A 12,406-nucleotide genomic window follows, 5' to 3' on the forward strand; every position below is an offset into this window, starting at 1 on the left:
CCTTTATTCTCTTACATTTTAAATTTAAAAAAAAATGTTTTATTACAAAATAAGTTTTAGAAATAAAATATTCAAAATGATTCTAATTTTTAAAATATTCGTTATACATCAAATAATACAATAGTACTTTTATTTATATTTTTAAATATAAATTTATATATTAACTTTCTTGTTAATGATTATAAATGTTTACTCTATCATATTTTTTTATTTATATAAATTTAATTCATATATTAGATATTTAATATAAATTTTCTAGCATATAGAAACATTTCTTAAAAGCTACAAAATGAGAAACAACAAAAAATAATTACAAAAATACATATATTTCTACAAAATTAGAAACAATAAACAAGACATATAAACGTTACTAATCATTCTCAAAATGTCGAAGAACATCCGCCAAACATCTAATACAAACTTCAACTAGATACAACAAATGTTCACATCATAAAATTATACAAAAACAAATACATCTCTTACAAGAAGACATCAAAAACCCTCATGAATTCAAACACAAAGAAAAATATGAAATTTTACAATATATCGTACAACACATCCATGTGATCCACAGGGCAATTTGTGGTCTAATGATCTGGACCCAACAAGGAGAGAAGAAAGTCCCTGTAGGTGCCTGAGGTCTCAGAATGAACTGCTTTGTGCAGAGTTTTCTTATACTTCTTGTGGTATTCTGCCTTTATATATTGCATGTCTATCTCAGCTCTTGACACAATTACCCTTATCAGTGTGGAGTCATCTGTTCCCATCCCCTTCATTGCCTTCCGCAAAACCTGCAATTTCAACACTTCTTATAACATGTTTCGATGTTTTCGACTCTAGATGAGGAGTAAACTTCGGTGAATGTGTCGATCTATGTTGATCTACGATACGATCGGGGAGAAAGTGAGGAGAAACATAACTGATACCGCTCATCAGGTATAAAAATCGGTTTGGAGCTGATTATGTGTCCTTATCATTTTGATGTTTGATTCTACACTGTCAAAGGTCCTTCTTAGCGTGTGTTTGGAATGCCTTTTGAAAAAAGTATATTTAAGTGAAAACTTATTATATAAGCACTTTGAAAAAGAATTAGTGGAATATTTTCTCTAAAATACTTATCTGGTTATAGAATTTTTCAAATCAAAAAATTTAAAAAGTGATTTTAATCGGTAAAAAGCATTTTTTACCACTTTTTTAGTTTTAACCAAACCTTAGACATTGTTGGGAGTAGTCAAAATCACTTGTCATTTTTTAAAATTACTTGATATCATTTGTAAAACTGTTTTGTCATTGTCAAAATCACTTCCATTTAAAATAGTAATGTTTTACACCGACACAAGTTATTTTTAAAAATAGCAAAAGTGATTTTGGCTATATCAAAATTACTTTCAAACATGCCCTTTATTTTCTAAAAGAAACACATTTTTAGTCTTCTAATAATCGAAGGCAAACCGAACGCACAAAATCAAAGACTTGACCAAAAACAATCTAAAGACTACAAGTACTTCTACATGTTTTCTAGAGCACTGTATATTACTTCCAAATATGAAAATTTTGAGTGAAAAGTGCTTTTAGAGTGTGTCTGGAAGTGATTTTGACATGGCAAAATCGTGATTTTGGCAATGACAAAAGCGCTTTTGCCATTGCCAAAATCACTTCCATTTTCATTGATCATGTTTTGCAAAAATTGATTCTAGTAAAACATAAAATCACTTAAAATTAATTTTTAAGGTACACTTGGGTGGTAATTTTGAAAAATCAATGGTTCTTAAATCTCTTTTTTCAAAATTACTTCTTCTACCATCACTCTCAAACACACCCTTAGTCACGACAGAAGTGATTTGGACGTGTACTCCAAATACAACCTAAGAAACTTAACAGAAAAAAGATTGGACAATACCTTTGCAAAGTACAACCCAGGATTCTCAGCACACAACAAAATTGTTAGAAGGCCATGCTCAAAACTCCCAGAAGTTTCTTTTTTTACAGCCTGCAAAGAAAAGATTTGGTCTAGTACTGTTAATCCTTGAAAATCTTTATATTCCAGAACCAATATAGCTTCCAACAGTAATATAATGAACAATGCACCTCTTTCAAAGAGTTCCCATATGCATGTTTATAAGCATAACTAACAGCAGAGAGGTGTGCTCTGCTTCTTTCACTGAAAATCTTTATAAATTTGTCCTCATCAGTTCCCAATTTCTTCTCTCCAGCTTTGTACAGAGATTTTGCATCTTTCTCTGCCAAAGCTCTGTCAACTTCTGGGCCTTCATAGCGCGGTTTACTAACGTAAGCCAGTAGCAGCTGCAAATAATTAAAACAGTTCTTAAGATCGTTAAAGAAAGAATACAATCAATCTCGACTGGTCTCACAAAACAACCGCTTAATCCTCAAGAAACTTGTAGGATTTTAACATCCTAGGTGTTGGCCACCCTTAGAGTTTGACCCATTACCCAAATTAGGCTTGATTTCTCACCGTTTCTCTTGGTATGTTTTCCACCTCCCTTAGAAACACATTTGAATTCTTAGTTAAATTTCATAAACAAAAACTAAGTTTTTAAAATCTATTTTTGTTTTTAGCTTATATAATTAGAACGCTTTGAATAATACATCAATGAAAAGTATATAACAAATGATATCTATTTCAACGTCACTAGTTCAAACCCATGATAGGGAGCTCCTTTTTTCATATAATCCAAGCACAATACATAGGGCACGTTTTTGCAAATGATATCTAAAAACACACCCTATTACTCCGCTTGGATTATACGAGTTTACCTCTGCATCTAAAAACTCACCATCTCCACCACAAGAAGTGACCATTTTACATGCATTCATCTCAATCTCATTAGGCTTACAAAAGCCCTTCAAGTAAGAGATAATTAGGGGAAAGAAAGTGTAGAACCTTCTTGTGATCATCAGCTGTTCTGCTTTCAATATCACGTTCAAGGGGAGAGCGAAACATTGCCAAGTATACTTGTTTAAAATGATGAATCTGAGATGGTGTACGAGAACAGATTACTTCAGTGGCAGCTTTAAGACTAAAACTTTCTCCATATAAAGCCTCCCTCACTATTATAGCATCTCGAGTTGCTGGATCATACAGCCATAGCAAAATTGCTTTCTGCAAAGGTAAAGATGAATTAGGATTCAATGATGTCCAAAGTAATACCTTATTATTGCATAGTTAGAAATAACTCGTACACAAGACTCTGAGTGTGTGTGTGAGAGAGAGTAAGAAGGTTTAAATCTTATTTTGAGGGTCCGTTTGGTAATCTTGTTTCCCGTTTCTCATTTTCTGTTCTGTCGTTTCTTCGTTTTTAATAAAGAAAAATATAGATTCTTTGGAAATTATTTTTATTTTCTTTTTTTATTATTGAAAAAAGAAATAGAAACATGACAACCATTTCTTGTCACTTGTTATCTACAATTTTAAATTAAAAAACTAAGTTTTACATAAAAATTAATTTTTAAAATTAAATATTAAAAATTTTTATATTTTTATTTATTTTTTAAATATTTATTATGCATTTTATAAGTCAAGAATATCAAAATAATGTTTTTATTTATGTTGTAACAAAAATTGGAAATGGAAACAGTCGAATAAGAAACAAGAAACTTGATTTTGATTTTGTTGTAATTTTGGAAACGTTTCTTAAAAATGAGAAACGATAAAAAAAACAATTATCAAACGCTTATGTACTAAAAACCTAGAAACAAGAAATGGAAATTTTACCATTTTGATTACTAAACTTTTAAAATGTCTATTTCAATCCTTGTGCTTTGAAAAATAACTATTTTAGCCATTATTATTCGTTTGCTGCCTAGTATTTTCATATCCAATATTCGCCTCAACCAACTTATATGGTTTCACTACATACCCTCATTAGCGCCTTAGTATATGCATACTTGAAGCGCTATTATCCATTTGTTATAACCAAAAAGGTTGAATCATTCTTTTGAAAGGTTAGAAACTAAGACTAAAATGGAATGCGTTAAAAATAATAATAATAAATAAATAAATTTAAAAATTTATGGACTAAAATGAAAATTCAAAAGACTAAAATAGACTAATCATTAAAGTAATTTACGAACCAAAATGCTTAGGTGGTTTCAGTATATGACACATACTTGAAGCAACATTATCCAAATTGTTACAAGCAAAACAAATGTCAAATTATTCTTTCAAAAGGTTAGGAACTAAAACTAAAATGGAATAAACTTGAAAATTGATGGACCAAAACAGAATAATCTTTAAAGTTGATGAACCAAAATGAGATTTAAATGGAATAAGATTTTTTTTTTTTATAAGAATTAAGAAACAGAATGATTGTTTGATTAGGAACCTCGACTTTGCCACTAAGCTCAGATTTCAAGCGTTTGGTGAGATCCTCAGAGTACATGGCTTTGTATTCCTGCTGAATGAGAGCACGCTGGGCTGCATCTCTGTGTGCAAGAACATTGATAACTCCAGCAGTATCACATCCAAAACCTGCAAAAAAAAAAAAAAAAATAATAATAATAAATAAATACCGTAACCGCCCCAGAAACCGGATCTGAAAAACATCAAAAGGTTTCTTATTAAGCTCACCCAAGGTTCAAAGATACAACAATTCTGGATTAATTTCAGAAGTGTTTGAACTCTTTTTTTATTATTATTATTTTTGTTCACTAGTCCGAAGTAACCCCCTAGGTTAGGGGGAAATTGGAATGAATAAGCAGGAGTATTGATTTCTAATCACCACTTAAAAAACTATGTTTTCTAGACATTTTTTCCTTCCAAATTATTTTCCTACCCCTCCCCTCTCTCCTACGCCATCTCTCTTCCTTTCCCTCCTCCCTCCTACTTTTCACTTTTCTCTCTCCTTCGTTATTATTTGTGTTTCCCAAAAACTTTCCCAAAAACTTTCTTCTCTTCTACCCAGGCCCCCTTCTCTCCCTCTCCTCTTTCTCTTTCTTCTTCTACCCACGCCCCCTTTCTCTTTATCCTTCCATATTCTCCACCCCATCTACCCATCGTGATTCATGTCCCTTCATCTACGCCTTCATCACACGCTTCACCAAGATCGACTGTTGCAGAACCTTGCCGCCATCAGTACCATTGTCGGATTCCAGTGCGGACAAGCCGACCGAGAGCGAGAGAGTGGGAGATCGAGAGCGAGAGGTTTTTCTTTGTCCGCGGACTGAGAGTGAGAGAGGGAGAGAGCGGGATCGAGAGCGAGAGTGAGAGGTTTTTCTTTGTCTTGTTTTAATTTTGAGGTCCAATAATGGAGTCACACAGAGGAAGTTGAAGAAATTAAAAAAATCAAGAGGGAGAATGAGAGAGGAAGAATAGCATAAAATTAGGGTAAAGAATAAATGGAAGAGAAAAGAGAAATAAGGATAAAAAATCATAAAAGAGAGGGAGGGGAGAAGATGAAAAAGGGGAAGAGAAAAGAAAATTTTCGGGAAGGAGGAGATTGAGGAGAGAGAAGGAGTAAGAGAGAGGAAAGGGGTAGAAAAGAAATTTGGTATTCGAGAAAACCTAAAGGGTGATTAGAAATCAAAACCCTATGCCTACTCATCAAATCTCCCCTAGGTCAACTGGGTTGAGTCACTTTTGAATTCAAAGAATAAATTAATCATTCGCTCCTCTGTCTTCTTTCTTTTCCCCCACTTTTTTTCTCTCTGTAACCTTTTCTAACTTTATTTTATCCACTCCAATAAAGGGAATCTGATCTCAAATCAGAAAAAGAAAAACCCAGAAAACATAATATATTATCCAGGTTGATTTACAAGACCTGTGTATGATAAGATTTGAAGCGAAAAAATATCTAATAGATACACATAGAAGTGAAAGATGGTGGTGTTATTAGATAGGAAAGTGAAAGTTTAAGGATACAGAATTCGTTGACTAAACTTGTAATTTAGGGCATTACCAATTCTCACTCATGTAATCGCAGAAAACGAGTAAGGAAAGAGTAAACAGGTGAACAGATTCAGATGTAAAGACAGAATTGACCGATTTCATTTCCCATTTTGCGAAACAAAACCCTCAAAACTAAGACATATAGCGACAAAACAGAAGGAAATTAGGAAATTAAATGGAAGCAGAAGTTGACCTTTGAAGGCGCGGTAGAGTTGAACAGCATCGTCCCGAGGAGAAGTGAGAACAGGGGGAATTATCAAGGAAGACATGGTGTTTGTTTCCCGGGAAAATAAAAGTGGAGAGAAAATTTTGAAGAAAGAAAAGCGACGGAAAGAGAATTGGTGTGGCGTGTTATAAAGCAATTGGCCCTAGCGTTCAATATTGAACAGATGATTATTATTGAATAGTCAAATCCACGTGCTACTTTTGAATTCTTCCAAATTTTATCCTTTCAATTTTACTTTGTTTTAATTTCTGTATTTTCTAAACATTTATTTTAAAAATTTTATACACAATAAAAAAAATCTTTTAACATAAATTTGTGGTTACACTTTAAAAAATATTTAATGAGTGACCATGCTAAAATTTTGATAAAAATAAAAATTAAAAAGAGTACAATAGCTAAAATAATAAAAGTTTGAAGTATAAGGATAAAAGTAGATATTTTGAGAGCATAAAAACTAAAATAAAAATCATTTGATTAATACATAATTTATTGTTATAACCCTTGGAAATTAGATTTTGGTTTTTGAAGCTTCAAAATCAATGTTTTTTTTTACCCAGGTGTTTTAAATTTAGTTTTTATTTTGTTTTTCAAGCTTTAAAAGTGTCGTTCAAATTTAAATATTTATATTTATTTGATCTCTAGATTATTACCTAATTTGATGAAAAGATGACATGATAATTAATTAACCCAGGTTAAAGAAATTCGAGGGAATGCGTGATTCTTAGTCTGGCAAGACCAATAACTTCTCTGACAACTTCAACTGGGTTGAGAATGACAGTGGACCCATAGTCATATTGGGTCAATAATCCACGCTATCACATATCTTTCTATTACCAAATAGTTTGGTTTTTTTTTTTTATCGAAATTAATATAAGAGAAAATCTCAAAGATTAAAAATGTAGCTTTTAAAATCTCATCTCCTAAATAGAAATAAAATTCGGAATGGCGACGAAAATCGATTTGGCCAAAAATTTCCGTTTATAAATTTTATGAACCGAATATAGAAATTGAAACTATAATTTATTCTTTGATCATTTGCTGAACTTCTTTTTTCTTTTTGGAGCAAGAATATCTTATTTATTTATTTTGTAATTTAATTGAAGAATACAATACAATTAATTATTATATAAATAAATAGAGTAGGATTTGTTGTCCAGCCGCCAGCTTATAAAAAAAATACAGGAACCACAACTTTCGTTCTCCAGTTTTGACCAAATCCTCCTGACCACAAACACGTCAAAAACAGTCAAATTTTCCATCTTTTTTTTTCAAAAATAGTACCTAATTGTCCGTTTATTCTTTTTTAACTGTTTTGCAAGTCTAATCAAATCATTGACTTTTGTGTCTCTCTCTATGCACGTGTTGATGCCGTTTTTCGATCGGATATCACGGGCGTCAGATACATCTTCGTCTCTGTCTTCTTTTTAATGAGTGTTGACTTGATCGAGCTGCTATCAATGAACAAGGGTTAGACTACGTTTGCTGCTGTGATGGTGGATTACTTCACCAAGTGGGTCAAGGTCAAGCCTCTATCACCATCTTCAAAGCTAAGATTACTAACTTCATGTGGGTGAATATTGCAGAACACTCCAAGTCATTATCACGAATAATAACAAACAGTTCAACAACATAAAGTTTAAGGAATTTACATGTTAATGATCTCACATTAATAAAAGAATGGACCTTACGTGAATCTATAATAGACATTGATAGTTCCTCTTGTTCATGTTCGACATTCAAGAATTTATCGCCACACAGGATAAGAGTGCTAGGAATGTCAAAAGAGAAAGGTAATATTAAAAAAATAAAATAAAACTGTTTTAATCTTAATTTTGTTTATCCACTGGGCTGGCCCAAAATTTGGTGGATAAATCTGCTGGCTATTGGGCACTCAGGAGTGTTAGTTTGGTAGATGTTGGGCCCAAAGTTGCTGGGTATTGGGCACAATGGTTCAGCAGTTACAGCCACTTTGTTTTGAAAACGTTTTTTTTTTTATTTAATTTGACCGTTTATGAACGTTTTGTAATTATCATTATTTCAAAACATTTTTTTGTGATTAATTTTGTAAAAACTGTTTCTCTCTTTACACCCTATATAAACCCACTCACCTCATTTGCAGAAGACACACTTCTACAACGTTTCTCTCCTTCTGTTTACCTTACATTTTTTGTTTTCACTTCTGTTTTGAGCCGATTCCAACCCGTTTTCTAGCGAGTGTATGCTTGAATTCAGGTGTTGTGTTAACCTTGGGAAGCAACCGACAATAATGATTTAGCACCGAGGTCGTGCCAAATTTTACTTTCAAGGTAGTGGGTTCCACGACATAACAACGTGATCTTCCTTATTTGCTCTAACAAAGAGTACCCCAAGTACTCCTAATATCTCCATAATGATATGATATTATCTTTTTGGGCTAACTCTTACGACTTTGCTTTTGGTTTTACCCAAAAAACTTTATATTAATAGAGATAATCGTCCTCTCTTATATGCTATGGATCAATCTCTTTCCTTGTAGATAAAATGAAAGTGATAAAAATAATGCGGAAGCAATAGTAAAATTCTCGATGTTTGATGAACAATAAGGGTGTTCAGGGAACCCGACAACCCAACGAACCCAACCCAACCGGGTTGGGTCGGGTCTCAGGTTGACCCTTGAAAATGTCGGGTCAACCCTACCCGACCCAAGTATATATGTTTTTTTATTTTATTTTATATATCTATAGTATATATGAAAGGGGCTATAGGGAGAAACTTTTTCTCCTTATTTTGCCCTTTTAATTTCAACATTCTCATAGATATTTTGAGGGTAATTTTGTCTTTCAACTATAAAATTTTCTCTCTCACTCCCTATTTCTCTCCCTCCCACGCCACTTTCTCTTTTTTCATTTCTTTTAAAATATTTAATCTCCATTGTTACAAATTTTACATTTCTCAAATTAATTTTCTCTTTCTAATAAACTATCCCTCTTAAAGGTTAGAATATAAAGAGTTAGAATATGGAGGTTTTGTCTCTTTATTTCTATATTAAAAAGTTATAATTTATTTTGAATTATAATTAATAAGGAATTTCAAAAGTTTCGTAACTTCTTATTTTCTAGAAAGAGTTTTATCTTACTCTTTCTCCCAACATTTTCTTCATCAAAACTTGAATTTCTTCTCTTTCGGTATGTAAATTTTCTCTTTTAGTCAATGTCTTGTATTTTCTTATATTTAGTTAGATTGTTTGATCGAATATTCAATTTTTTTAGTTTTTTTTCCAAACGACTCAATCAACTAGAAAAAAAAAGTGAAAATTAGTGATAAGATCGAATCACGGACAGATCCACTTTGGATGACACTTGGTAACCGCGAGGACTCTCTCAATGACCTCCTCCTTGGTAAGGTGATCATCGTGTGATGAAAATAGCTTGAGTAATTCATCTGAACATGGCTGCGGTTGGCATTCCCGACGAGCTCGGACAAGGAATTGGACCGAAACTCAAACATGGCAAAGAATGGCTGCCCTGAATGCATCTCTATCTCTCACTTTTTTTTTTTTGTCATTTTATTTTTCAATGACTCAAATAAGAAATTGAAACAAAGTTGTATTATTTATTGTTATGTTTAGGGGAAAAAAAGATGAAAAATCCCTGAATATGTGTTTTTTTTAGAAAAAAATTTAAGTAATTGAAGAATAATACTTTTAGTCACACTAACCACATCAGTGGGTGATGAGAATTATTGAGACGTTGTTTTATGAGATAAACATTGAAAATATGAAAAAACTTGGTGAGGTAAACATTTAGAGATAAAAAACCAAATTATATTATAAATTTTAACTATTTAATTAAATTTTATATTTTTAAACATTGAAATAAAAACTATGAAATTTCACGTGCACCGTGTTTCTTACTAATATATATATATATATATATATATATTACTTATAATATAATATTACATATATATAATAAATTAATAATTCTTATTTTTAAAAACTCAATCTCATCCATCCATCCATTTTGAATCTGTATTTAAATTAAGATTTTGATTTTTTTTTATATTTTTTTGGTCTATGTTATAAACAAAACAAAAGTAAATTAATAATTAAAAAAAAACCGACAACCCAACCCAACCCAACCCAAATTTTTTGGGTTGGGTTGGGTTGGGTTGGCCATCAATTTGGGTTGGGTTGAGTTCTACATATGGTCAACCCGAAAATTTGGGTTGGTCCCAAAAAACCCCCTTAACCCGACCCAACCCAACCCGTGAACACCCCTAATGAACAATGAGAAAATATGAAATGAAATGTGGGAGAGTAGAAACCAATAGATGAGAAATCAATTTCAAATTGAAGTGATTCAAAAATGTGATAAACAAATGAAATAGTACAAATTTTGGTGATACAAGAAATGTGGTACAAATGTGATAGTACCAAATATGTGTTACAAATATTTTTGGTGGTACAAACTTCTCATGGAAGTTCACATTTATATAGGTACAATACTTTTACCTATTTTGTAACCAACATAAAACTTAAAACAACATTTAAAACCTAAAACTTACTAGTCATAAAACTGAAAATTAAAAGACAAAATAACACAAAATTAAATCTAACCTTTAAAGAAAGAAATTTAAAAAATAAAGAACTGAAACTTAATAAGAAAAAACCTCAAATCTCAATATTCCTAACCAATGTGTGACTTTATTTGCACAATCTACATACTTTTTTTGTTAAAGATTCAAAAATTCGAAGTTTCTTTCCTCAAGTTGTAAGTTAAAGGCGCTCCGCAATCAAATTTGAAGTTAGGCAATTAAAACTTAGACTAAAACTTGAAGTACAATGAAAAGGGACTCAATTGGAGAAGGTCTTGGATCCATATAAAGGTTGAGGTGTATATGCTATGACCTTCAATAGTGCAAAAATCAGATGATTAAAAAAACTTGAGAATTTTTTTTTTTTTTTTTAAAAAAAAGACAGATGAAGGAAGTCACCCTAGGCTTGCCCGTTCTTCAGAATCTCGACCTGACCGAGCTCCATACAGGTATGGATCACCTCTTCAAATGTCTTAGTACCATCATCAATAACCATGGTTCACATATCCACATAGTTGTACTTAAGCTCGTAATAGTCTAGGTTAGGATGGTGGATCTTCATCTTGGAGAGCGAATGCTATTACAAGAGCTTTTGATGCACTTCTAATTTTGATACCTAATTAACCACTATTCAATCTAAAAACTTGAGGTGGATAAGTTGAAAGTGAATTTTCTTATTTATTAATATTTTAAAGATTAAATTATAAGTTTAAACTCCCAAAACTTATAAAAGTTCTATTTATTTATTCTTTAATTTATATTTTAAAAATTTTCAAATAAGTCTTTAAATTTAGGCCGTGTCTATTTAGTCCCTTTATTTTAAAAAGAATTTTTTTTTTGTCTCTAAATTTTGAGTCGTGTCGTGTAGGTTCACATGTTAACTCGATCAGTTTGACAATACATCACCAAACGTCCAAACCTACTCAAAATCAACTTGTTACAAAATCCTTAAATCGTCTAGTTAGCCTGTGACAAAAAAAAAATTAAACTAAACAAGATAGAGTGGCTAAATAGACAAATTATTAAAATATTTTTAAAGTACTAGATCAAATATGCATAACTTAAAAATAAAAATATTGCTAGAGACAAAAATTATTTTATTTTTTCTAAAAATAATATAAAATTTGTGATAATGTGAAAATTTTGAAATTTAATGAGAACAACGTAGAGTTGGAGTTCATCTTTCTTCTCAATTTTGGAAGGGTATCTTTGTGAAAACTGTTACAACTCCATAAAATAATTTAAAAATTAACAAAAGTAAGAAAGATTTATGGAGATCAATGCAATTCTTCAAGTTTTACAAAGTTTATGTTTTAAAATGGAAACCCTTTAATAATTTTTTTTACCTAAGATCACCTCATGATGTTTACTTTTAAAAAAATAAAATAAATCACAATGTTCTACCATTATTTTTAAAACGTGAGGGTAGTTTCGTAATCACACCTTCACGAAAAGGTTAAAAGAAATTATAGAAAAACATTAAAAAAGTGTCAGACAAACTTTTCTTTTTTTATATATAAGGTTTGGGTCCATTTTCTAAACCCTAAATTTTGGGGTTAATTTTTAGAATGACCCTGTTCTAGGTTTCTTACAACTCCACCTGTACAAAAGCAGAAGCCACAAATACAATGTAAATAAAACAATTTGGGGAATAATAATAATAACCATAAGAGAATGGCCAGTTTTCAAAACATAAA

At 31.3% G+C, this 12,406-nt stretch overlaps 1 protein-coding gene and 1 long non-coding RNA gene across 3 annotated transcripts; one reads left to right on the forward strand and one right to left on the reverse strand.

Moving 5' to 3' along the window:
- Positions 1–359: 359 nt before the first annotated feature.
- On the reverse strand, positions 360–6,261 carry LOC111022496 (annexin D5). Of its 2 annotated transcripts, none has more exons than XM_088117776.1 (6): positions 6,102–6,261; positions 4,347–4,492; positions 2,906–3,124; positions 2,089–2,304; positions 1,901–1,990; positions 360–791 (listed from the first exon to the last, which is right to left on the reverse strand). In XM_088117776.1, the coding sequence occupies exons 1-6, from the start codon at positions 6,175–6,177 to the stop codon at positions 588–590; spliced, it is 951 nt and encodes a 316-aa protein (XP_087973902.1). In that variant the 5' UTR covers positions 6,178–6,261; the 3' UTR covers positions 360–587. The 2 variants fall into 2 exon arrangements, with proteins under 2 accessions (XP_087973902.1, XP_087973903.1); XM_088117777.1 differs by lacking the exon at positions 6,102–6,261 and adding an exon at positions 4,592–4,819.
- LOC148209220 (uncharacterized) lies at positions 5,038–5,411 on the forward strand. Its single transcript, XR_015787280.1, has 2 exons — positions 5,038–5,164; positions 5,231–5,411. It is a non-coding gene; the product is annotated as an uncharacterized LOC148209220 (long non-coding RNA).
- Positions 6,262–12,406: the final 6,145 nt, after the last annotated feature.

Source organism: Momordica charantia (assembly GCF_013281855.1).
Source record: "Momordica charantia cultivar OHB3-1 chromosome 9 unlocalized genomic scaffold, Mcharantia_2.0 BLBB01000009.1, whole genome shotgun sequence".
Taxonomy (NCBI): domain Eukaryota; kingdom Viridiplantae; phylum Streptophyta; class Magnoliopsida; order Cucurbitales; family Cucurbitaceae; genus Momordica; species Momordica charantia.

Bases quoted from the DNA above. Each gene is read 5' to 3' on its own strand.
- LOC111022496 (XM_088117776.1), bottom strand. From the start codon at position 6,177: ATGTCTTCCTTGATAATTCCCCCTGTTCTCACTTCTCCTCGGGACGAT. The intron at 2,305-2,905 runs GTTCTACACTTT...AATTATTTGCAG, and splicing joins CAGCTGATGATCACAAGAAG to CTGCTACTGGCTTACGTTAG. The intron at 792-1,900 runs GTATTGTCCAAT...TTGAAATTGCAG, and splicing joins CTGGGTTGTACTTTGCAAAG to GTTTTGCGGAAGGCAATGAA.